Source organism: Mirounga angustirostris, unplaced genomic scaffold, assembly GCF_029215605.1.
Source record: "Mirounga angustirostris isolate CCGP_5_RB_7025 unplaced genomic scaffold, mMirAng1.0.hap1 SCAF_13, whole genome shotgun sequence".
NCBI lineage: Eukaryota > Metazoa > Chordata > Mammalia > Carnivora > Phocidae > Mirounga > Mirounga angustirostris.
Genome location: NW_026991721.1, coordinates 587,369 through 610,335, shown reverse-complemented (window position 1 = coordinate 610,335; position 22,967 = coordinate 587,369). Strand labels below are relative to the sequence as shown.

The window sequence follows — 22,967 nt, the reverse complement described above, 5'->3', positions numbered from 1 at the left end:
CACAGAGATCCTCACATCCTCTCCCAGGATATCAAGAACCAGATTTTCTGGGCCCTGAATAGAATGCCTGCTGTGGTCTCGGCGGCCCGTCCTGAGGGTCTTACTGCCAGAAGCTTCGAGGCTCCAAGCTCAGCAGGCCCCTTCCCTTGGCCAAGTCCTTGTGGAGGGGGAGAGGCAGTGCCCAGCCTCCACAGCCAGCCCTGAGGCCCTCACAGTGGGTTGAGGGCGGCCCTGAGGAGGCTCTGCTGGGTGTCAGGGTTCGCCAAGCTCCCAGTGCCCTGGGCATTAGCATTGAGTCCCTTGGGCCTGCCCGAAGAGCTATCTGCCAGGGGCTTCTGTCCTCTTGCAGCTCAGGCTGAGGCTTCGAGCCAGCAGCTATCACCCTGGACGGGAGTCCGGCAAGCCCTGGTGCCCTCCAGCAGGCAGTAGGCAGGAGTGTGTGGTTAGGAGAGGGAGGCAACTTTCTTTGGCACCTTTTTCAGGGCAAACACTGCTGCCCGGACATGGGACATGGGGTCCTCTGAGGGCCAGTGAACAAACCTGCTGCGGGGGCAGGGGGAGGTAGGGTCTGCCCAGGGTATGGGTCCCGCAGAGCTTGGGCCTCTCATGTCGGGTCCGAGAGGCTGCCCCCCGCCTTCCCTAATGGCTACATGGGCCAGAAGGGCGTTTGGAAACAAGCAGGTCCAGGCCATTTGAGGTCTCCATTGCCTCTGGGAGGCTCGGGCCCTGCCACCACTTTTCTGTCCCAGAATGGGCAAGGTTTTTTGGCTTCTCAGCCCGCCTCAGTGTCCCTGTGACTGGCCTCCTCTCCCTGGAGTCCTGTCCATCCTTGGCTCACACGTGGCTGCCCTGGAGCACCAGGATGTGCTGTCCTGGCCCCTTGTCCTGGCACTAGGTGGGTGGTTCTGTCCACCCTGCTGGCAGGGGAAGGCCCTGAGGACCAGGACCCTGTCTCACTGACACAGCTAAGCTCACGTGTCTGTTCCACAAACATTTATTGAACGCCTATTACGTGGCACAAGCAGTTTTGGCATTTGTGATACAGCAGTGAATAAAACCCACAAGCCCCCCGCTTCTGGGAAGGGGACAGGACAAGAGCAAGTGAATTGCGGCCTTTCAGTGGGGAGAGTGGTGGGGAAGTCCCAGCAGGGCCTTAGGGCAGCCGGGGCGGGGGGGTGGGGGGGCAGCGGCACAGGACCCGCAGGACAGGGCTAGCTTGGCTTTCCCGGGAGTGGGCTGGGGGTCTTGGGGCCCGTGGCGGGCATATTCCCAGGCTCTGCCCCACCCAGCAGTGCCCCCCTCAGGCTTGCCCTGACCACCATGAGGGGGTGTGTCCGGGGGTCTGGGAGCACCCGACGGTGGGCCAGCCCCTCTGGCTGAGCGCAGGGAACACCCCGAGACCCGCCCCGCCCCCCCCCAGGCAGAAGTACTGCTTCCCTGCTGTGGGCGGGGGGGGGGGGGGGGTCTCAGGCCTTTGGTCTGCAGAGAAAGGCACTGGCAGCTCCCTCTGAGGGTAGGGGTCCCCAGAGGTCACGTGATGGCGTGGGGGGCGCACAGGGGCTTGAGAACAGCCCCTCCCTGGCAGAGTGGGGAGGGAGCAGCGTCCTGGGACCCCAGCTCCCCGGCCCTCAGTAGTGTCAGCTCGTAGTCAGGTGGCGTGAGGCTGCGGCCCGCGTGGGCACCGTCCGGCACGCTCAGTAGCGCTCCAGCTTCAGGCTCCTGTACAAGCAGCACGTGAAGATCATGCCGAAGACCTGGGGCACAGGGCAGCGTGAGCGCGGCACAGCGCCAGCCCCATGGCGTCCCCTGCACCCACCAGGGCCTGTCCCGCCCCATCCCCGCACCTGCACGCAGCCGATGCCCACGCCCACGGCCCCGATGATCCTCAGGTGCTCCTGGATGAAGGTCTCCAGCTTGGTGATGCAGCCGCCCTGGCAGGGTAGGGGTAGGGGCGCCGAAGGCGAGCGAGTCCAACCCCCTTGGGGTGTGACCACACCAGCCCCCACCCCCCCACCCCCGGGGCATCCTGGGCCCCTGGCTCCTCAGCCCCTCCCCAGGGAGCCCAGGCGCCTGCCGGCCTACCTCCACCTTGTAGATGTTGGAGGCGTGGTCCCGCTGCCCACAGCCCGGCACCAGGGTCTTGCAGCAGCTGTCGGGCACCACGCGGCCGCCGGCCTGGCCCGAGCGGATCCACTCGCTGTCCCGCCAGTCTTGGGAGTTGTTGCTGCCACAGCAGTGGAACTGCGGTAGGAACACGGCCCGGCTGAGCCCCCGTGGCAGGGACCCCCCCAGAGGTCCGGGGAGGCCCGTGGGGGTGTGCACACATCCCCACTGCGCCACCACCCACCTCCTGTTGCAGCTTGTCCACAGCACTGGTCACGCCCTCGTGGCCTGGCTGGTGGTACCGCTTGCTCATGGTGTCCTTCAGGTTCTCCTTGAGCTCGGTGTTCAGCTGGGGGTGAGGTGGTGACAGCTCCGGCTGCACAGTCTCAGACCCCCCCCCCCAGGTGGGACAGGTGGAGGCAGATGCAGATGGGGAAGAGGTTCAGGGAGGCCTCCAAGCAGCACTAGGGCCCGATGCTGGCTGGGGAGAGGGGACTGGGAGAGTCACCAGGTGGCCATGGACACGGTTGGGGACAGGGAGGGAGCTCCAGATCCCATGGACGCTTCCATCCCTGCTGTCAGTCCCCACAGTGACCCAGCCCCACCCCCAGGGCCTGATGGCCCAGTGGTCAGCTCTGGAGCATGGGGGGGTTGTGTCTGTGTGTGTGTGTGTGTATCCCTGTCTTCTTACACGGCACATCTGTGTGTATGTGTCCCTGCATGCGTGGACCTGTGTATCCCCACATGCACACGTCCATCTTACTGCATGTGTCCCTCCATGTTCCTGTCCGTCCAGGCCCCTCACCTGCTGGTAGTAGATGTAAGCCAGGATGCCAGCAATGATCTCCAGCAGAAAGATGATGAGGAGCAGGATGAAGTACTGGGGGTGGGCAGGGACCCAGTTAGGTGGGGCTGGACACAGACCTCCCTGTCCCGTGAGGACTCCTAGTGTCCAGGCACAACAGAGCAGAGCCCCCAGCCTCAGACCCCAAGTGGCCACAGAGGGCTCCAGGCAGCAGGTGGGTGCTGGCAGTCCCTGACGCTTTCCCTCGGAACTGCTGTCTTCCCTCAGTGCGCCCAGCTGGGATGTGGGGACTCGGGGCTGGACAAGTGGCCTGGGACCCCCCCCACCACAGTGAGTACAGCAGAGGCTGCAGTGTCACCCTTGAGCCCCAACAGTCCCTTCTTTCTCATCAGGGCCCCCCCAGCAGCCTGGTGGGGAGCCCCCCTCAGCTACACCCCGACTCCCACCCACCACCCCAGTGCCGGCCACGCCCTGCTAACCAAGCGCAGCAGGTTCCGCCTTTCCTTGAAGGTGGCACAGCAGCCCAGAACACCGGTCACCATGACGACAACTCCAGCCACCACCAGGATGTAGGCTGTGGCCAGGTAGGTGCCTGAGGCCAGCAAGCTGATGTAGTCACTCTTGAGGGCCAGCGTCCAGATACCCACTGCCATAACGGCCAGGCCAGCCAGCTGTGGGCAGTGCACCCTGGTCACCACCTCTGGCCCCAGGTCTGAGAGATGGGGCTGAGCTCCCAGGCCAAGGCTCCTTCAGGGACCAGGGAAGGGAGGGAGAAAACGCCGGTGGAGGCAGGGGGAGGGGCGCCCACTCCTCACCCAGAAGCAGCAGTTGAAGGTGAAGAGCAGGTACTTGAGGCAGACGGTTCCGCATGTCGCCTTCTCGTTGAACTCCCCCATCCTGGGGCTGAGAAGCGAGGGGATGTCAGAGAGCCCACACCACCAGGACCTGACTGGGAGGTCAGCCAGACACCAGTGGGGACAGTAAGAGGGGACACACATGCCCAGGCCGGCCCCTGGCTGAAGCCCAGCCAACTATCTGCCCCAAATGAAGGGCCCGGGAAGGTGTCCATAAGAACCAGGATGCTTCCTGGGAGAGCAATTCAGGAGCCTCATTCCCCTCTCCCCCCCGCCAGCCCCCGAAACCCACCCCACGCAGCCATGCTGGATGTTTACTGCCCACAGCCAAGCTGAAGGCCAGGCCCTGGAGGACTGAAGGGCCTGGCTTCCTTGACTAGAGCCCAGGACACAAGGGAGACATGGAGGACCCCAACCATTACCGGCTGACTCACCCCTGCTGGCAGCCAGGGTAGGAAGCCCCAGCAGGCACCTCAGGGTGAGCTCATGCAGGCCCCACCCCCCCCCACACACACACACACAACATTCCCGGGGCTCCACGTCACAGGCTGGCAGGGCCGCAGGCTGGCAGGAGCCTACCCGAGGCTGGAGGGGAGGAGGCCACTCAGACTGATCTGCCCCTTACTAGTGACGTGGCCTCAGGGAAGACCCTCAGGTTTTTGTTAAAGGGAAGGCCTGCCTTCCTCTTCACCAAGGTGGGAAGAATAGAGCAGAAACACATTCCCCAGACCTGGGGGGTACTTCCTCAGTTGGTCCTCATTAATGGAAAGGGGACAGCCCCCCCCCCCCCCCCCCCCCCGCAGCAAGACAAGAAGCTACAGGCTGTACTCCTCCCCAGTGGCACCCGGGGACACCCTGCCTGCTCTGCTGTGGGGTGTCTGCACTGGGGAGGGTGGGAGAGGGCCCTGGGGCACAAAGGGCAGCTGGACGCCCCAGGCCACGTTTCCAGACAGGCCCAGCACCACCCAGAGCTGAACTTTCACCCGCCCCACCCAGCACTCACCTGGCTGCTGGGGGCTACGGGTTCCTCCGTCAGACAGGTGTCCGGAAGTTCCCTAGGAGGCTCCGCTAGAAGGGCAGGGACGGGTTACAGGTCTGGCCCACGCTGGACAGGCAGGATCCTGTCACCCTTCCTTGTGGCCGCTCCTGGCAGCGGATCCGGAGCTGGGCTTCCAGAGTAGACAGCGTCAACTCCCAGCGGCAGGGAGGGGAGAGGCCAGGCCCGGTATTCTGGTCTGGGCTTGGGCGGGCAGGGCAGAAAACATTTCTGGACAGTGTGATCCTGGGAGGGGAGGGATCACTCACTCCTCCAGGCACCCCACCCTGGGCCTTCCTGCCAGACCCGCCCCTGTCCCTTACCCCACCACGCAGCAGTACCTGCAGCCCGGGCAGAAAAAAGACGCAGCCCCGTACCACGGGGCTGGGGGTATGGAAGCCCCACGCGCCCGCAGGCTGGCCCTGGGCCCGTGGAGAGGTCCCGGCCCCCGCGGCCCACGCGCGGACTACCGGCGGGGGAGGGGCCCCTCTTTCCGAGAGGCCTGGCGGATGTGAGCCCCCTGGGAAAGCGCCGGCCAGAAATAGTTCCTCCGGCCTGGGACAGAGCGGCCCCACCCCAGCCCCTGCAACTCAGCGGGGCCGTCGGCGGCCGGGGCAAGACCCGGGGCCCCGCACTCCGCTCCAGCCAGGCCCGGGGAGGCAGCCGCGCGTCACCGCGGTGAAGCCGCCGCCCCTGGCCGGGCGAGCCGACGGCGCGCCCACTTGCACCCAGGCGGAGGGAAGGGCACCAATGTCCAGAGACAATGACGAAGGTGCTCAGATGGGGCCGAAGGGGCCGCCAGGCCTGCGCGAAGACCCAGGAGGCGCCTAGCCCCCGCCCCGGGGGCCCCTCCGCCCACCCGGCTCCCCGGCGTCCGGCTCCCTCCGGAGAGGGCCGGCGCGCGCGCTGCTGCCGGGTCGGCGGACCGGGCCTCCAGGCCCTCCCGGCCCTCCCGGCCCTGCCTCCTGGCGCCTGCAGCCGGGCCTCGCGGTCCGGGCCGCGCAGGGCCCCGGCACACCCGGCCCCTCCCGGCCCGCCTGGCCAGGCGGCGGACTCACCGGCCACGCGTCCGAGTCCCGCCGGGCGGCGACGGGGGCGGGGGCGGGGGGGCGGGGGCGGGGGCGGCTCGGAGCGCTGAGACTGCACGGCGGGCTCGGGGCCTGCGAGGGCGACGCGCTCCGCCTACGATCCGCAGGCCCCGCCCACGGCGGCGGGCGCGGGGCAGGTCCGAACAGTGCGCCGCACGCAACGGCGGCGCGGCGGGCGCCTCAGCCGGCGCTGGGCTGGGGGTCCGCCCGGGACTGCGCAGGCGGGCGTGCTGCAGCCCGCGGGCGCCCGTAGCCCAGCCAAGGACTTACACCCTCGGAGACGGAGGAGCTGGGCTGGGGGCGGTGGGGGTGGCGACGGCGGCCAGCCCGGCCAGGGCTCCGGACTGTGTCCAAGACCCGGCCCTTCTCCAGGCCCAGCCCCGGTTCTGGTTCTCTCCTCGAAACCCAGGGACCACCGGAGGCTGCAGGGTCGGCAGAACAGATGCTGGCCTTGGGGGAGGATCTGGAGGTGTGATCAGATGCAAGAGTGGGGTCTCTTTGGGTGCACTATGGAGGACAGCCTGGAGCGGAGGCCTGGGGTCCCTGCCAGAGACAGTTCAGTCTGGAAGGCATCGGTCCTGGGAGGGGTGGAAAGGAGTGAGGGAAACAGGGCAGAGCCTGCTGACCTGGGAGACTGGGAAACCGACAGTGGGAGTGAGGAGGGGGAGGGGACTCCCAACCCACCAGGCTCATGCCCAGACCCAGGCAGGGTTGGTCAGAATCTGCAGTCATTTGGAATAGTTCTCCATGGACAGTGGGCAGCACTCGTCCCCAGCTCCTTGCCCAGGGTTCATGATTCTGGCCAACAGCTCCCAGCTTCCCAGGGAGGGTGGAGGGAGGGGCGTGAGCAGTGGCTGCAGACCCTTTTGGAGGTCCCACTCAGGGCGGGCTGGTTTGGGGAGGGGGTGGTCAACTGAGGCCAGGAGCAGGCTCCCTAGTGAGACAATGGGCCTCAGTTCCCTTGTTCCCACAGAGGGGCCCCTTGGGGCTTCAGCTTTAATGGACAGCGAGGTCTTGAAGGCGTGACCAGAGACATGCGGGGACATCTGCAGCCCCAGCACCACAGGGCCCTGCATCTGTGCTACACACTTGCCTTGAGTGTACCATGGACACCCCATGTGTGTAGTGTGGCTCCCGCCCACATAGGCCAAGGAGGTCACAGTGCAGTCGTGGACTTTATTAGGAGGAGGGCGTTTTTCTGCTGGTCAGAGATGGGTTTGATGGGATGGGGACAGCATGAGGACCAGCAGGGAGGCACAGGAGACTGACCAGTCCTAAGTTAGTTCCTTCATATCTGCATGCAGGCAGGTCAGACAGTCCACTAAATAGAGCCCACATCCTGGATGGGCAGCCCCTAGCCACGACGCACCACCTTCAAGGGGCAGCTTCTCCGAGTAACGCCCAGGGAGTCTCTTGGGGATGGTCAGCGGGCACTGGGAAGGTGGCCAGAGCCACGTCTCGGAGGGCGAGCCCAGCTGCAGCAGCAGCAACAGGTGGGCCCCGGCAAGCGCGCCACGGCCAGAGCTTTCCTTCGACCACTGCCCAGCCACTTGGCCTCACAGGCGTCCCTCTGGTCCCGTAGCCGCGTGTTCAGCTCCCTAGGAAAGGGGAGTCCACCACCCTAAGAGGTCTCAAGAGGCAGCATTCCTGGGTGGGGAATACGGGCTCTGCTCTCCCTCAGACCAGAAGAGGGGTGTCTGGCTGGGGCTGCCGCATGAGGGATGGAGGAGAGACACGAGGAAGGACTTCCTCCAAGTGGGATGAGGCAGTGGTCAGGAATGTCGGGAGCTAGGAGCTCCCGAGCTGTGCCAAGCCCCTTCCCTCGTGGGGCCTGAGCCAGACCGCACCTGAGGAGCTCCAGTTGTCGCAGGAGGCTGAGCTTCTCTTTTTGCATGTTCCTCGAGACTGTGGCCACCTCTCTGCAGGAGGGAGGAGGTGACCGGGATGCAGGGAGGCTCGTCGGGGCGTCCCACGGCCCTAGCCTACGCAGACCCTGAGGGCGGGGCTGGGACATGGGATGGGGATGGAAGTGGCCCAGACCTGAGCCCCAAAAGCGATCCGGTCCTGCCTCGCCCGCCAGCCCGACCCCCTCCCCGGGCCCGCCCCTGAAGGTTTGCCTCCTCCCTGCTCCCCCAGGCACCGTAGGGTTTGCTCCCGGCGGCCCTGCACATCGCCCTTCAGTCTCCGGAGCTGCTCCTGCGCCCCCTCCAGCTGAGTTCTCAGCGCCTCGTTGGCTAGCCACAGCTGGGCGCTCTGCGCCTGCGCCTCCCGCTGCTCGCTGGCCCGGGTCTGCAGCTGCTGTTCCAACTGGGGAGTGAGGGGGGGATCAAAGCTGGGAAGGATCCCTCCACCTCTTCTTCGGGGTGCTGCGTTTACCCCTGACTCCCAGCGGTTCCAGGGCCGGGGGCACTGAGGTCCAGGGGACCTCAAGCACACCGGGGAGTGTGTGGGTGACGGTGGGGACAGGGCCCTGGGCTCGGCGGGTCCCACCCCTCCCCGGCAGGGGCAGGCGGCCACTCACCTCCCGCTGTCGCAGGCCCGCGCGCTCCAGTTCCTGCTCGCGGCTCTGCAGCTCCAGCTCCAGGAGGCCTCTGCCCTCCTCCCGGGGGAGGTCCTGGGATTCGCGGAGAGCTCCTGAGCCTCAGCGGGCGGTGGAGGGGCAGGGGCCAGGGTGGGGGGTGCGGGTGGAACGGAGTCAGGGAGACACGTGCGTCTGGGATCGGGCTGCGCGGGGTGGGACTGGGGCGTCGGGCCCACCTGACTCCGCAGACGCTGGCGCTGCTCGCGAAGCCGCTGCTCCATCTCCTCGTACAGACACCGCACCTCCCTCTCGTGCTCGCTCTCCCGCCTTCAGGGGGCAGGGGGTGAGGCAGCTGCTTTGAGCCGGCCGGCACTACAGACCCCAGCCCTGCCTCTACTGCTTCCCGAAGTCCAGCCACCTGGGCCCCAGGCCCCGCCCTGGTCCCCGCCCTCACCGCCGCAGCGCCTGCTCCAGGCTGTCCCGCTCTCGGGCCGCCTCCTCCAGGCAGGCCGACGCGCGCATCAGAATGTCCTCGAAGGAGCCCAGCAGCTCGGGTCGCTCGCGCTGCAGCCGGGTCCAGAGCGTCCGCACCGCTGGCTGCCTGCAGGGGGAGGGCAGGGGCTGAAACTGAAACGGGGGCTCCCCGACCCCATCCCGAAGGGTGAGCCCTCTGGAGACTTGCAGCCCTGGATAGCCCAGCCGCGTTTGCTGCATGCGGGGTACCCCTCTTGTGGGTGCTTCTGCCCCTGCCTGAGGTCGGTGTGTACGGGTCTTGTGGGGCAGCGAGGTGTATACACACAGGGCTGTGCCCAGCGCCTGCCCTTCTTCCCACAGCCTTGTCGGCTGCCCCCTGAAATGCAAATTCTGCGGGAAATCACGCTCAGCCCCTCCCAGGTGTCACAGCTGACAGAGACCGACTGGGCCAGTCCCAGCATAGGGACCCTGAACTGGGACAGACACGCGGGCGACAAGGACAGGCAGCGTGCAAAGGGGAGATAGTAGAGGAGGGAACTGGGAGCCGCCTCAGCACCAACTCACTCGCCGAGGGCTGGGGCCACCCCCAGCTGCTCCAGCACTTCGCAGAATCTCTCCTCCTCCTCTTCCTCCAGGGAGTCCTCAGTGCCTTGCACATCTGACCAGCCTGACTCAAAGGTTTCCTCTGGAGCCTGGGAGGGCAGTGCACCCTGGGCTGACTCCACCCCCACAAACTTCCCTGTGGGCATGGGAAGGTGAGATTACCAAGGCTGTGGGTTAGTACCCCGCTCGGCCACCACTCACCCCCCCGCCGCCCCACACACACATCCTGTCCTTATTCTGAGCCCAGTTTCCTGTTTTTCTTCCTTATTCTGGCCTGATTCTTGGTTTAGGAATGGGAGATAACACCCACCCAGGGCCAGAGTGGAGCAAGCCTGGCTCCCATCCCACCGGGGTTTGGCACGGAAGGGAGGGGGTCATGGAGCAGGAGGGTCAGCTGCACACCTCTGGTGACATCTGGTGCCTGTGTGTATTGATACCAGTCCGAGCTCCGCAGGGAGGCCATGGCGAGGCACAGGCCGCCCTGTGTGTTGGGTGTGGGCCCCACATGTGCCGGTGGAGGGTCTCTGCGCAGCGGGGTGGGGGGGAGGGGGGCCTCGGGGACTCAGCTCACCCAGGCCGAGGCAGAACTCCCAGGCGGTGAGGAAGCCTGTGTGGGCCTGATCCAGGCTTTCGAACACAGCCTCTAGCTGTTCAGGTGTGAGGGGCAGGTCGCTCTGCAGACCCTAGCCAGGCAAGGATGGCAGGGCTGAGCTGCCAAGGTCGGCCCCTGGCTGGGGCAGCCTCCTGGGACTGGGGATTCACCTGCAGGTCATGCCGAGTGATGAAGCCCTTGGCGTCCTTGTCACAGAGCAGAAACAATTCCTGGGCCTGCTCTAGCATCTCTGCCCTTGGCCTCCCGGCGCTCCCCTCCTCCACTTCCTTCTCCTCCTGGGCCTCCCCAGCACCGGGCTTCCCAGGCCTGGCCATGGGAGCGGGGGTCTCTGCCATGATGCGCTGTGAAGTCAGGGAACAGTCAGGGCCAAAGCAAAGCTCAAGAGAGATGAGAGGGGGAGAGAAGGGAAGGTGGAGTGGCCATGGGTGGGGACTAAGCTTGTAGGGAGCCGTGAGTGCACAGAGGGGCCATCTTGCACCAGGTGGGAAGCCGGGAGAAGGCATGGCAGAGGTCCAGAGAGGAGTGTAGCTGGGGGCAGGACAGTCACTTGGGGGTAGTGCTGCAGGCAAGGGGTGTCATGGATGCAAGTGAAGCAGGCTCCAGGCCTGTGGGCTGTGGGGGCTGCCCAGGGAGCTAGAGGCTGTGGCTTAGAGGGCAGCCAGTGCAGGAGGAGAGGAGCTGGGGGAGGGCAACCTGGGGGCGGGGGGTGGGGGGAGGCAGCTACAGAAAACCTCTGATGGAAAATAAGGAGGTGGGGGCTCCTGGCAGCTGAGGGGAGAAAGCTTGGGTGAGGGACTGGCCAGCGGAGGGGAGGAGCTGAACAGGTCCTAAAGCTGGACACCTGGAGACCTGGCTGACCGGGCGGGCCAGCGGGAGCGTTCAGCCAATCCTGGCTAAGTCTTTAGCCCCTGAGTCTGGGCCTCAGAAGTCCTGGCCTCCAGCCGGCTGGCCGACGACTTAAGCTCCTCCCCTTCTGCCGCAGCCCCTCCCACCGGGCCCCTGGCCCCAAGGGTTGCAGATGCAGGGTTTCAGCCTGGGACGCCGATGCCTTCCATGGCCCTTGTCAAGAACACGCCAGGTTCTAGGCTTGATGGCCCTTCCCCCAAGCAATAGGCACTTGTGGTCCGCCAGACTCGCCCCCTCCAGTTCGCGGAAACTTCGCGGGGCCTCCCTCCCCGCGGGGCGCCCCGCCCCTAATCAGAGCCACCTGTCGTTCCCACAACGCCCTGGTCCCGGATTTCCCAAAGCTAACCCCCAGTGTGGCGACATTTCCCCCAACCTGGGGGATTCTGGGATCCTCTCCTCTCAGTCCAGGACCTTGATTTTCTCTCCCGCCCATATTATATTCCTGGGGCGGCGCGGCGGGGTGTCGGGGCGCAATCTCCAAAGAGTGCAGGTCTGAGGAAAGGCGGGAGGAGGGGACTGGGGGGCTCAGGACGTCTCCCCCTCGCGCCGTCGCCTCGCCCCGGCGGGTGCCCCCACCCCACCCCCCGCGGCTCGTGGGCTCCCGGGACTGGAGGTCCATCCCAGCCGGAAGCTGTGCGGTGCCGGGCCGGGGAAGCGGGGAAGAAGGGCCGGCCGGGCCCGCGAGCCGTTGCGCCCACCGCCGCTCCGCTCCCCAGAGCCCCGGCGTCCCCGCCCGCCAGACGCGAGGGTCGGCGCGCCCCGCGGCCACCGGGGACGGGGCGCGGCGGCGGGACCCCCGAGGCGCTTACCTGCGAGCCGCCCCCCGCACCTGCTGCGCGGCCCGCAGCTCGTCTGGAAAGGCGGCGGCGCGCGGGGGGCGCGGGCCCGGAGCGGCTCCCGCTGCCGTGCAGGAACTGAGACCCCGGCGTGGGCCGGGCCCGGGCGGAGCCGCCGCCGCTACCGTCCCAGTGTCTCCGCCTCTCGGCGCTGCCCGGGAGGCCCGGCTCTCGCCGCACACCTCGCCCGGCCCCCGCTGTCCCGACTGCGCGGAGCTCACGGCCGGGCGGAGATGCCCCCGCTGGCCTGGGGACCCTTCCCGAGCAGGGCTAAGGCGAGGAGGGTGGGGCTGTCCTGAAGATCCGGATTTAAGGCGCCAAAAAGTGTGTGCAGGACCAAGCCAGGCAGGAGACAGACCAAAATATCTTCAATGGTTATCTCTCGGAGTGGGGGGCACTTAACTTTCTTGCCTATGCTTTCCCAGTTTTCGTCTTTCCCGTGGTTAAACAATTAGCTCGTAATATATTACAAAATGGTATTTCAATCAGCGGCATGATAGCTGTGCAAGTGTGGGAGCGAGTGAGTTGGGGTGGGGGCAGAAGGAGGCCCTCTCCTCCACAGCCTGCCCCCAAGCTCTCCTTTTGAGGCACAGCCCTGACTTGGGTTCCCTTTGCAGGAGCACTGGGAGAAGGTGCCGGGTGGGGCTGGCATGGGACCTTCCTGCTGGGGAGAGAAAACCCATTCTCTTGCCAAAGGTCCCCCTCCCTAGCCCCAGCCCAGCCCCTGTACCCACCTGGAGGGTGGTTGGGGGTCTGGAAGCCTCTGCTTCTCCAGGAGCCTGGGATCCTGCTGAACTAGAACAGGTTGGGCCTACAGGACAGGACCTTGAGAGCCAGAGGGGGACGGCTCCTGGCACAGACACGTGGGGACCTGCTGAGCCGGCTCTCCCAGTCCTGCAGTCCCACCGTTATTGTTGGCTGGGGGCTGCCACCACCTCCATAGCTGCCTGATACCTTGGTCAGGACTAAGGGCTCTGGACAGCCAGCCAGCCACCCAGCTCGCTCCAGCGCCCCTCACGCATGGGCCCTTTTGGTCACCAAGAAGGGCTGCATCCCCTCAGACTGTCCAGATCAGAGGACGTTTTCAGGAAACTATGTCTCCCACGGAACAAGGTCCAGCCTCCTCGGGGTCAGACCTCACCCAGCCTGACATTCCATACTCCTCCTATATATTGGCAGGAGACTGGGTACCCCAGGAGACTGGTGGGGAAGGGGGCAGGGGATCGAGAAGGTGTGTATGCTGGCCAGTGAGGTTTGCCAAGGGGGGAGGCCCAGCGCCTTGCGCCAAATGCCCAAAGTAGAACAGGCCCCGTGTCTCCCAGGTCCTCGGTGCTCAGCTGCGGAACCCCACCCTCCATAGCCATCCAACCCTGAGATCAGCCCCACACCACCTGCGTCACCATTGAGTGGAAATGAAGACGCCACCTTTTGTAAACATTTCTTAGTTTTTATTTAGCAGGGATCTTGGTCCCAATATTTCCGCTGGCCCTTGGAAAGCTGTGCCTAAGGGCCAGCCAGCAGACCTCAGGACGAAGTGGGGCAAACGTATGGGCCCCAGCCAGAGAAGTGCGCTAGAACCCAGGAGGCCCACAAGGGCCTTTAGGGGAAGGCCGCAGGCCTGGCTGGCAGGACCGAAGGCCGGGCTCAAGGAGCACAGGGCCCCTGAAAGCCTGACCCGAAGGAGAGACATTGGCCAAGGAGTCACACACGAGTGAAGGAGGCAGGGACTGAGCCCGGGCATTTATTCCATCTGCTTTGGTGAAAATAAATAATTCTTCACATATGTTCTTCAGCAAAACATGACAAATGAGGAGGGAGGAGCAGGTGCAAAGTTCTCAGGGGTAATACTGCACTGACTTGGGGGCCCCAGGAGGTGCAGCCCTGCCCTCCTCCCCAGTTCTGGGGTGGGGCCTGAGGGGGAGACTGAGGCACAGGGGCAGCACGTGAGTGGTTGGTGGAGGGGGTTGACAGCAAGTCCCCTTCTAGCAGCTGTGAGGGGCCCCCTCTCCTTACTGCTGCAGGAGTAATGGAGAGAGGCCCGGGAGTGGGGTGGGGGGGCCTCAGCCCGCCCCAGGGCCCCACCTCACAGGGCAGGGAAGCTGGGGGGCCCAGCCCTCAGCACTGGGGCCCCAGGGGGCTGGGGAAGGGTGGAGCAAGGGCGCTCAGCAAGGGGGCACGGTGGGTGAGAGCTGAGGGGGCGTGGGGGCAGGGCTGGCGGGAGTGCGCATGCGCAGGGCATCCGGCGGGAAGGCCACGTTGGTGCAGAGAAGGCCCAGGAGCAGCTGGCGCTGGCGTTCCTCCCACTTGGCCAGCACATCCCCTAGCGACAGGCTGTTGCGCATCCAGCTGGGCAGCGCCTGGCTGTAGGCCGTACAGGACAGCGACACAGAGGGCAGCGACTGCGTGCGGCGTAGCTCCATCTGCTCTGACAGCCTGCAGGGGGAGGGATGGAGGGCCAGAGGGCTTCCGTGGATGCCACTGAGGCTCCGGGCCCTGAGCAGACACAACAGGGAGGGGGGCTCACCTGGAGGGCAGGTGGCTGCCCAGCTTCCTCTTGGCTCGCATCACCAGGTACTGGCAGATGCTACCCGTCTGCTCCTTCATCCACCGGATGTCCTCAGGGACGTCAGGCAGCCACTCCAGCAAGCTGGGGGGACGGGAGGCATGGCCTCAGGGTCTACGGCTCGGCCCTCACACCCATGCCCGCTCTACCCCTGCCTGCGCCCCAGCTTCTGGAAGCCTCGACACGGCATCTCTACAGCCTCCCCCAACCAGTGGCCTTTTCCCCCTAGGGCGTCCATCACTCATGGATGACCCCAAAGTTCAGTCCGCCGTGCTCCCTGCCCCAAACCCCCTACTCCCCTCACCGAATGGTGAAGGACACCGCACTCTCCAGTGGCAGAGTGTAGGGCACCATCATGGCTGTGGCCAGACGCACAGGCAACATGTTGGAGAAGGTGGTCAGCAGGTCCTTGGGCTCTATGCAGGCCTCCAGCAGGGCTGGGGGTGGGACGCAGGAGGGAAGCTGACCGCCAGCTGGGGAGGCCAGGATCTCTCTGCTCCTCGGCTTTCCCCCCGCAGCCAGGAGCCCCCACCCCCCCCACCCCGCCTCCACACACCCTCATTCCCCCCACAGCCAGGAGCCCCCGCCCCCCACCCCGCCTCCACCCCCATTCCCCCTCCAGCCAGGAGCCCCTAGCCCCGACTCGGCCTCCACACACCCTCATTCCCCCCCAGCCAGGAGCCCCCACCCCCCCACCCCGCCTCCACACACCCTCATTTCCACACACCCTTATTCGCCCCTCACCCCACCTCCACCCTCATTTCCCCTCCAGCCAGGAGCCCCTACCCCCCGACTCGGCCTCCACACACCCTCATTCCCCCCAAGCCAGGAGGCCCCGCCCCCACCCCGCCTCCACCCTCATTCCCCACCCCCAGCCAGGAGCCCCCACCCCCCCACCCCGCCTCCACCCTCATTCCCCACCCCCAGCCAGGAGCCCCCGCCCCCCACCCCGCCTCCACCCTCATTCCCCACCCCCAGCCAGGAGCCCCCACCCCCCCACCCCGCCTCCACCCTCATTCCCCACCCCCAGCCAGGAGCCCCCACCCCCCCACCCCGCCTCCACCCTCATTCCCCACCCCCAGCCAGGAGCCCCCACCCCCCCACCCCGCCTCCACCCTCATTCCCCACCCCCAGCCAGGAGCCCCCCCCCCCCCCCCCCCCCCCCCCCCGCCTCCACACACCCTCATTGAGCCGCGAAGGCAGATGCTCCAGGATGCGATCCTCCAGGGGTGGCGGCAAGTGGCCGTCCCCTGGGGCCTTCCCTGTGGCCGCCTGGGCATCCTCCACATCCTCGTCCTTGGGGGGAGGTGGGTGTGCAGGGGGCAGCGCCAGCAGAGGGTTGGGCCGGTTCAGGAGGCCTGGGTGGGGACCCCCAGACGGGTGATCAGCTCTGCAGCCCGGACGACAGTGCAGAGCCACCATCCCACCCCGCCCACAGCCGCTCCTGGGGGCACCCACGCACCGTTGCGCCTCAGAAAACGCAGGCCGTCCCTATAGCCCTGTTTGCACATCTCTCGCAGCACCTGCGGCAGCGGGGTGGTAAATTAGAGCAGGCGGCCACACGAGCCCTGTCCTGCCCCCGAGAGGCCCTGGCATCCCTGCCACCCCTCCCCTCCACCAAGCTAGCTTGGATCCAGGCTGGACAGGTGGCCCCAGTGGAGAGGCCCTGCAGGCCCCCGCCTGCCAGGCACAGGGCTCCCCGGGGGCTCCAGCAGACTCACCGTGGGCTCGGGCGGGAACAAGGCCTTGGACAAGCGGTACAAATTGCGCAGGTTGAACTGGATGCTGGTGTTGGTGACCCGGAGCTCATGGATGTTGGTGGAGCTGTCCTGCGGGCAGATGTCACTCTCCCCCGAAAAGGGGGACACGGTGATAGTGTTCTTGAGCTCGTAGAGTGGCAGGTTGTCTGAGATGCCACCATCAACATAGCGCTGTGGCCGGGACACATGGTTACACAGGGAGGGGCCTGAGGACCAAGCTGGCTAGCCCACTGGGCCACCTTGGGCCCCACCCAGTGGCTACTTCCTTTGTGCCTTTCACCCACTGGGCACTGGGCACGGGCCACAGGCCTGCCTGGCCGCTGGGCCGATGGCTAGACCATGGGGGCGGGGTGGAGACAGCCACAGGAAGTATGTGTCTCCAGGGGGACTGCCTGCTGTTGAGCAACTCGGGGGAAGTGAGGCAACAGGCAGCGCAAGGGGTCGGGGGGGCGGGCACCAACGGCCTTCCTCTTCCCCACTGCCGTGTCCCACTGCTCACACACTGGCCAACTCTTATCACCCAGGAAATGTGCCAGGGGATACTTACTACGCCCTGGAGGGAGGGAGGGATGAGGCCACAGTACACAGGGATGAAGGTGCTGCAGACATTGGCCTGTGGGGCAGGGACAGGGAGGGGTGGTGAGCAGAGGCCTGGAGTTCATAGTACACCCCCAATGCAGCCCCACCAGGGCCCACCTGGATGAGCTCATCCTTGGACTTGAAGTGGGATATAATGACGTTCTCGCCATCAGAGACACGGGTCAGGGAGATGCCCAGGCGCCCATTGGCACACTCATGGCTGTCAGCAGGCAGGGTCTTCAGCAGGCAACCACGGATAATCTTTACCAGGTTGAAGGAGGGGTGCAGTGGACCCAGGAACCGCTTCCGGGCTTCCTTAGACACCTCGATGATGTTGGCACCTGCCTCGCCTAGGTCAGAAGGGCCAAGGGTCAGGGGCCAGCGCTCCTGGCTTAGCACACCCCCCATGGTTCCACACCCAGAGTCCCACAGCACACAGACTCGTGGCATCTCCATCTACCCTGGAGAATTCCCAGTATCCAGCACGGGGCCTGGCCCACAACTGCGACTTCTGCTACCTGCCCCTGGACACACAGAGGCAGGCCACCACCCGGGGAGGGCTGACAGCTGCGGCCAAGGCCTGCCCTCTGCCTGGTATTTCCCAACTGCTTGGCCCGATCCATGCGTCATTAGGCCTGGCCTGGCGTGGCCCCCAGCCTGGGAAGAGGGGAAGGCAGAGGTTCAACCCTGACCAGTCTTAGCCTTCACCCACTTGGCCAGATCCAGATCCAGGGAGCCCAGCACAGGCCTGTGGGCATGAGGCTGGAAAGAGTGGGGTCCCACCACCCCTGAGAAAGCATGATCGTGACCCACTGCAGCCAAGACCAAGTTCCTGCCAAGCAAGACTCTTCCTGGGAGCCTATGGGCACTGGCCTCACACAAAGACAGGAGCAGGGGCCCTGGAGTGGTCACAGAGTGGGAGGGCCTTGGGGAGGAGCTGCAGATCACATGGTCCTAGTCAGAAGTGGGGCCAGAACCTGCCATGCTGTGGGGACTGCAGTTGCCCAAGACCACTCCTGAAAAGAGGCTTCGTGGGGGTGGGAAGAGGAGGTCCTGTGGGAGCCAGGTGTGTCCTGAGGCCAGCAGGCAGGTCTGAGAGACACAATGGCCTGAAGGCTTCCAAGGGAGGGAGGGGCAGGGCCACAGAGGTGAACCCCCAGGTCCCAAGGATGGAGAGTTGTGCTCCTTCCACCCCACCTCCCTCAGGGCAAAGGTCATGGGAAAGGGGCAGGGAAGAACCCTGGACAGGCTCCTGCTGGGCTTGGCATTTGAGAACTGATGACCCTTCTGTCACCTTGGCTGCCCTAGTAGGTTGGGGGCTGGGCACCATTCCCAGGACTCCCTAAGTACTCAGTGTGCCGTAAACAGCACTTGCAAGCGCCCTGCCGGAAGTGTGTGTGAGTGGAGAAGTCCATCCCAATACACACAGACCTCTGCAATGCCGCCCACGGGGCTGGAAGTTTCAGAAGCACCTCCCACCCCAGGGAGTGGGCAAAATACGTTGGCCACAACTGGGGACCCATCCACAGACTGACCCATAAATATCTAGGGGCGGATGCAAATCACGCCCACAGTGGGTGATGTGCGGGGGGGAGGGGAAGGGGGGGAGGGGAGGGCTTGCCACGCCCGGGCCTGAGCTTCCAGATGCCCTGGGAGGCACCAGGCCACAGTGCCCAAATGCTCTTAAGAGGCCACCCTCATACAGGACCCCGGGGACACGGCAGCCTGGAACAGCGCAGCCCCAGGACACGGTGACCGCTGGCATCCAGTCCACTGCCGGGCTACGGGGGTGGTGAGGCCTCTCCCCCAACTCTCACGGTCCCGCCCGCGAGTTACTTTCTCTTCCCCATGAAATACGTCCGCTGCACCTGCCAGACCCTCCAGCCTTTGCGCCCTGAGCCTCGGCGCCAGAGGTGCGCATGGCCGCACCCCAATCCCGGGGCGCCTCGGAGCAAAACAAACCAGGCCCCGCCCCGGGGCCTGCTCCCGGGATCGGAGCTTCGGTGGGGGTCCTGGGCGCGGGCAGAGACCCCCTCCCCACCGCACGGCGGCCCTGCCAGCTTCCCCTTGCGGAGGGACTGGGTGGGGGGCCGCTCTACGCTCCCGAAGAGCATCCGCCCGGCCTCCGTTCACCGAGGCAGCGGCCCCCCGTCCGGCCTCCGCTTGCCCAGGCAGGCTCCGGTGACCAGCGCCGTGACCCCCTCCCGGCCCCGCTCACCCAGGCAGGCTCCGGTGACCAGCGCCGTGGCCGTGAGCGCCCCGGCCGAGGCGCCGTAGATGTGCGTGGCGTTGGCCACCAGGAAGGGCGCGTGCTCGCGGAGGCAGGAGGCCACGCCGATGTGGTAGACGCCGAGGAAGCCGCAGCCCGCGAACGAGATGTTCCACGTCGCCTCCTTGGGGAACATCGCTGCGGCCCGCCGGGCTCCGGGGCTCGCTGCGCACCGCGCGCTCCCGCTCGCTCTGGGGCCGCGGTCGGCCCCGCGGTCGCTCCAGCTCTAGGTCTCCGCCGGCAGAGGCGGAGACGCTGCGCTAGATCGCGGCGGCGGCGGCGGTGTTTTTAGTGGGGGTGGGCAGGGGCGGGGCCGGCACGCGCGGCCCAATCGGAGCGCGCCGGGAACGGCCGCGCCCTCCGGGGGCCCTGGAGCCCCGCCCCCGGCCCCGATCCCCAAGGCCGGGCCTCCGGGGGGAGCGCGAGGGAACACACGGTAGCAGGGGCGTGGGGAGGGGCGAGCTCGGGCCTGGGACGCACGGAGTCTGGGGCCCTGAGAGCCTCGTATCAATCTGGATACTTGCGAGGGAAGGGCCACTGGTGTCTGGGCAGTCACCGGCCCGTTCCTCTGGGGTCCGCCTCCAACACCCACTCGGGACACTGAGGAGCTCGCTCCAGGGCAGGGACCCCCCCCCAGGACCCACTGAGTCACCCACAGACTGACCCATAAATATCTAGGGGCGGATGCAAATCACACTCAACTTGCAGAGCTAACACTGGTGCGGTAGACCCCAACCTGACCTCAGGCCCCAGCTGCCCGCCGCCGCGGCCCCTCCATAGCTGGGCACTAACCTGGGTTTACTTCGTCCGACCTGGGCTCTTCAGGCTGTGGGGTCTACTTGGGTATGACTCCCGCCCCGCCCCGCCCCCGCTAATTGCCCCAGCAGGTGGAGCACTCCAGTGATGTCACCCTCCCGCCCCTTTTCCGCATTTTTCTCCTGGGCTGTAGGGCAGGCGTTGGCTGGCTTGCTTCCAGGAGCCGGCCCTGAGCCTCACCCCACCTCCCAAACAAGGAGCTGGTCTGTGCTGGGGTGGTGGGATGCCTCTGTCTCCCCAGGAGCACCCACTCCCCAGGCAAGAGCTCAGCTCAAGACCCAGCTGGTGCCAGGACTGGAGGTCTGGGCTGTGGCTTGGGATCGCCCGCCACCCAGGCCCAGGCTGAGAAGCCAGAGCAGGGCTACCCCCTCGGGACAGGCCATCTGGGTCATGATGTCCATCCCTCAGCCTCTGTGCCGTGAGCCACCCATACTTGGCACTGACAGTGTGCCTGGCAGAGGGGCCAGCACAAGATAGAGCAGTTGAGCAAGGTCAACCCAGACGGAGCCCTAATTGGGGGGTAGAGGTGGGGAGACATTGTTTATATAAGCTCAAAAAGAGAACTGAGACAGGATGGAGTGTGTGGGCAGTTAACCCAGGAAGGACACAGGGCTGCCCAGGCTGTGCCACGCACAAAGGCACTGGTGGGGAGGGGAGCCCAGGCCTGGGTACTGGGAAAGAGGAAAGCAGGGGTTATCTAACTAAATTTGACCTACACATAAGTGTTGTATAGTTTGAGAGTACAGATCTGTTGCCTCTTTGGTTAGGTTTATTCCTAGGTATCTTGCGGTTTTTGGTACAATTGTAAATGGGATTGATTCCTTAATCTCTCTTTTTTCTGTCTCATTGTTGGTGTATAGAAATGTAACTGATGCTTATAGCAGCAATGTCCACAATAGCCAAACTATGGAAAGAGCCCAAATGTCCATGGACAGATGAATGGATAAAGAAGACGTGGTTCATATATACACGATGGAATACTACTCAGCCAGCAAAAAAAAAAAAGAAAGAAATCTTCCCATTTACGACGTGGATGGAAGTAGAGGGTTTTATGTTAAGCCAAAGAATTCAATCAGGGAAAGACAGTTATCATATTATCTCACTCATCTGTGGAATTTAAGAAATGAAACAAAGGAGCATAGGGGAAGGAAGGGAAAAATAAAACAAAGTGAAATCAGAGAGGGAGACAACCATAAGAGACTTTCTTTTTAGATTTTATTTATTTGATAGAGAGAGACGGTGAGAGAGGGAACACAAGCAGGGGAAGCTGGAGAGGGAGAAGCAGGCTCCCCCTGAGCAGGGAGCTGGAGGCAGGGCTGGATCCCAGGACGCTGGGATCATGACCTGAGCCAAAGGCAGACATTTAACGACTGACGTATCCAGGCGCCGACCCCCCCCCCCCCCCCGCAAGAGACTCTTAACTCTGGGAAACAAACTGAGGGTTGTTGGAGGGGAGGAGGATAGGGGGATGGAGTAACTGTGAAATTAAGAAGGACAAGTGATGTAATGAGCACTGGGTGTTATATGCAACTGATGAATCACTGAACTCTATCTCTGAGACTAACAACATGCTATGTTAATTAATTGAATTTTATTTTTTAAAAAAGATTTTATTTGAGACACAGAGCGTGAATGGTGGGGAGGGGCAGAGGGAGAGGGAGAAGCAAGCTTCCCACGGAGCAGGGAGCCGGAGGGCAGGGCTCGATCCCAGAACTCTGGGATCACGACCTGAGCCGAAGGCAGATGCTTCACCGACTGAGCCACCCAGTTGCCCTTAATTAATTTGATTGAATTTAAATAAAATAAAATTTAAAAAACAGAAACAAAATAAAAATAATTAAATCTCAAAAAAACCCTAAAATTTCATAAACAACTAGAAAAATAAATTTGACCTAGACAAACTTGACCTTTTGTTGTACATGGGGATCTTATCCCCCAAGTGCTTTGGATGGATGTATAGAGCAGAGAGTATGGCCCCATCAGGATGATCAGGGCCCCTACTGACTGAGCCCCTGGGGATGCTGCCGGAAGCAGCAGGGGCAGGTGTGGTACTGTGCGGATGAAGCACTCTCAAGGCTGGCCCTTGAAAGTCCAGGGGTTCACCAGGGTGACCACCAAGAGGGGAGCTGGGTGGTGCAGGCTGAGCCAGGGACTTAAAAAGGTCCTCCCCTGACCTGCTCCAAGAAGCCAGGGTCCGGGCCCTTCCTGGTTCTGAGGGACTGGGGCCTTGAAGGGTGGCACTGCCCCAGTGCAGGGAGACCTCTACCCCCATTTCCACACCAGGGTTGAGCTGTTTTGGGTACATATCACTCCCTCCAGGCCCCTGGGAATGTCTGCTCTGGAGCCAGGAACACAACAGCACTTCCAGGAACCCTGGCTCGGGGTGGAAGGTGGGCCTCCCCCTCCTCCCAGCCAGCGTAGATGAGAAGCCCTGGTGTTTGCTGTGTAATCATTCTGGCGGGTGTCATGCTCCCATGGTGTCCTCTGACTACACGGGGCCCTTCACTTCAGGGTCCAAGGTCTGCCCATGGAATCTGGGTCCTCTCCTCTGGGGAGCCCTCTAGCTGAACCTGGAGCCATGTCCCCTTACCACCTGTGTCCTTGGGCGTCCACAATCCGCCTCTCTCCCAACCCCCACTCCCACTTGCCCCTTGCAGCAGATGCTGCTGGGAACCTTGCAATGATGCTCACTTCTTCCTTTGGGCCCATGTTCCAGCCGCCAGAGGGTAACCGGAGGGGTCTTAGGCCTTCTTTCCCACATCCCACGCACACTCCTACCCTGCGGACCCCCTTCTCCAGGTCTTGACTTTCTACCTGAGGAAGGCCCTCCACCCCCCAGCTGTCCCTTGCTACACTCATTCTGTGCTCTTTCCCTGCAGAACTACAGCGCACCGATGGCAGCTCCTTCTTCAGAGCTGTAGCCTGGCTGCACACACCACAGCCTGTTGCTGACCCAGAGCCTTCACAGGGGGAAGACGAGCATCTAGTAAGTGGGCTGGCACTGGTGGGCGGAGGACCCAAGGCCCAGGATGGCGGTGGGAGGAACTCTGCCTCCTGCCCCCCATTCCAGCCAGAGCTTGGCAGGAGAGGCACAGGCAGGCCCACCCCAAGGGGACTTCGTGGTCACATGACCCAACATCA

General features: G+C 64.4%; 3 protein-coding genes across 16 annotated transcripts; all 3 read right to left on the bottom strand.

Annotated features, from left to right (window-relative positions):
- Window positions 1-978: 978 nt before the first annotated feature.
- Window positions 979-5,133, bottom strand: CD151 (CD151 molecule (Raph blood group)). Of its 4 annotated transcripts, none has more exons than XM_064575962.1 (8): window positions 4,766-5,132; window positions 3,724-3,857; window positions 3,388-3,579; window positions 2,909-2,983; window positions 2,348-2,452; window positions 2,083-2,241; window positions 1,845-1,931; window positions 979-1,719 (listed from the first exon to the last, which is right to left on the bottom strand). In XM_064575962.1, exons 2-8 carry the CDS (start codon window positions 3,802-3,804, stop codon window positions 1,531-1,533), a joined length of 888 nt encoding a protein of 295 aa, XP_064432032.1. In that variant the 5' UTR covers window positions 3,805-3,857; window positions 4,766-5,132; the 3' UTR covers window positions 979-1,530. The 4 variants fall into 4 exon arrangements, with proteins under 4 accessions (XP_064432032.1, XP_064432031.1, XP_045748928.1 ...); XM_064575961.1 differs by having other exon boundaries at window positions 3,724-3,811; window positions 4,766-5,130; XM_045892972.3 differs by having other exon boundaries at window positions 979-1,754; window positions 3,724-3,811; window positions 4,766-5,038.
- CRACR2B (calcium release activated channel regulator 2B) lies at window positions 4,837-13,409 on the bottom strand. Of its 11 annotated transcripts, XM_064575951.1 has the most exons (11): window positions 10,247-10,919; window positions 10,056-10,167; window positions 9,446-9,620; window positions 8,862-9,008; window positions 8,644-8,734; window positions 8,408-8,500; window positions 8,027-8,193; window positions 7,734-7,805; window positions 6,571-7,484; window positions 5,857-6,464; window positions 4,837-5,044 (listed from the first exon to the last, which is right to left on the bottom strand). In XM_064575951.1, exons 1-9 carry the CDS (start codon window positions 10,598-10,600, stop codon window positions 7,310-7,312), a joined length of 1,386 nt encoding a protein of 461 aa, XP_064432021.1. In that variant the 5' UTR covers window positions 10,601-10,919; the 3' UTR covers window positions 4,837-5,044; window positions 5,857-6,464; window positions 6,571-7,309. The 11 variants fall into 11 exon arrangements, with proteins under 11 accessions (XP_064432021.1, XP_064432020.1, XP_064432022.1 ...); XM_064575950.1 differs by having other exon boundaries at window positions 5,857-7,484; XM_064575952.1 differs by having other exon boundaries at window positions 4,837-5,002; window positions 5,857-7,484.
- Window positions 13,410-13,551: 142 nt separating this feature from the next.
- On the bottom strand, window positions 13,552-19,270 carry PNPLA2 (patatin like phospholipase domain containing 2). Its single transcript, XM_045892965.3, has 9 exons — window positions 18,960-19,270; window positions 16,859-17,091; window positions 16,710-16,775; window positions 16,124-16,333; window positions 15,865-15,925; window positions 15,584-15,760; window positions 14,707-14,839; window positions 14,364-14,486; window positions 13,552-14,272 (listed from the first exon to the last, which is right to left on the bottom strand). Exons 1-9 carry the CDS (start codon window positions 19,144-19,146, stop codon window positions 14,002-14,004), a joined length of 1,461 nt encoding a protein of 486 aa, XP_045748921.1. The 5' UTR covers window positions 19,147-19,270; the 3' UTR covers window positions 13,552-14,001.
- Window positions 19,271-22,967: the final 3,697 nt, after the last annotated feature.

Coding starts and splice junctions, on each gene's coding strand:
- CD151 (XM_064575962.1), bottom strand. CDS start 3,804: ATGGGGGAGTTCAACGAGAAGGCGACATGCGGAACCGTCTGCCTCAAG. Junction 2,984..3,387: donor GGCGGAACCTGCTGCGCTTG/GTTAGCAGGGCG, acceptor GCCCACCCCCAG/TACTTCATCCTGCTCCTCAT. Junction 1,932..2,082: donor CCAACATCTACAAGGTGGAG/GTAGGCCGGCAG, acceptor CTACCCTGCCAG/GGCGGCTGCATCACCAAGCT.
- CRACR2B (XM_064575949.1), bottom strand. CDS start 10,600: ATGCCTTCTCCCGGCTTCCCACCTGGTGCAAGATGGCCCCTCTGTGCA. Junction 9,621..10,055: donor GGAGTTCTGCCTCGGCCTGG/GTGAGCTGAGTC, acceptor CCATGCCCACAG/GGAAGTTTGTGGGGGTGGAG. Junction 8,194..8,407: donor CGGGCCTGCGACAGCGGGAG/GTGAGTGGCCGC, acceptor CTCACTCCCCAG/TTGGAACAGCAGCTGCAGAC.
- PNPLA2 (XM_045892965.3), bottom strand. CDS start 19,146: ATGTTCCCCAAGGAGGCGACGTGGAACATCTCGTTCGCGGGCTGCGGC. Junction 16,776..16,858: donor CCAAGGATGAGCTCATCCAG/GTGGGCCCTGGT, acceptor CCTGCCCCACAG/GCCAATGTCTGCAGCACCTT. Junction 14,273..14,363: donor GGCAGCCACCTGCCCTCCAG/GTGAGCCCCCCT, acceptor CTCCCCCTGCAG/GCTGTCAGAGCAGATGGAGC.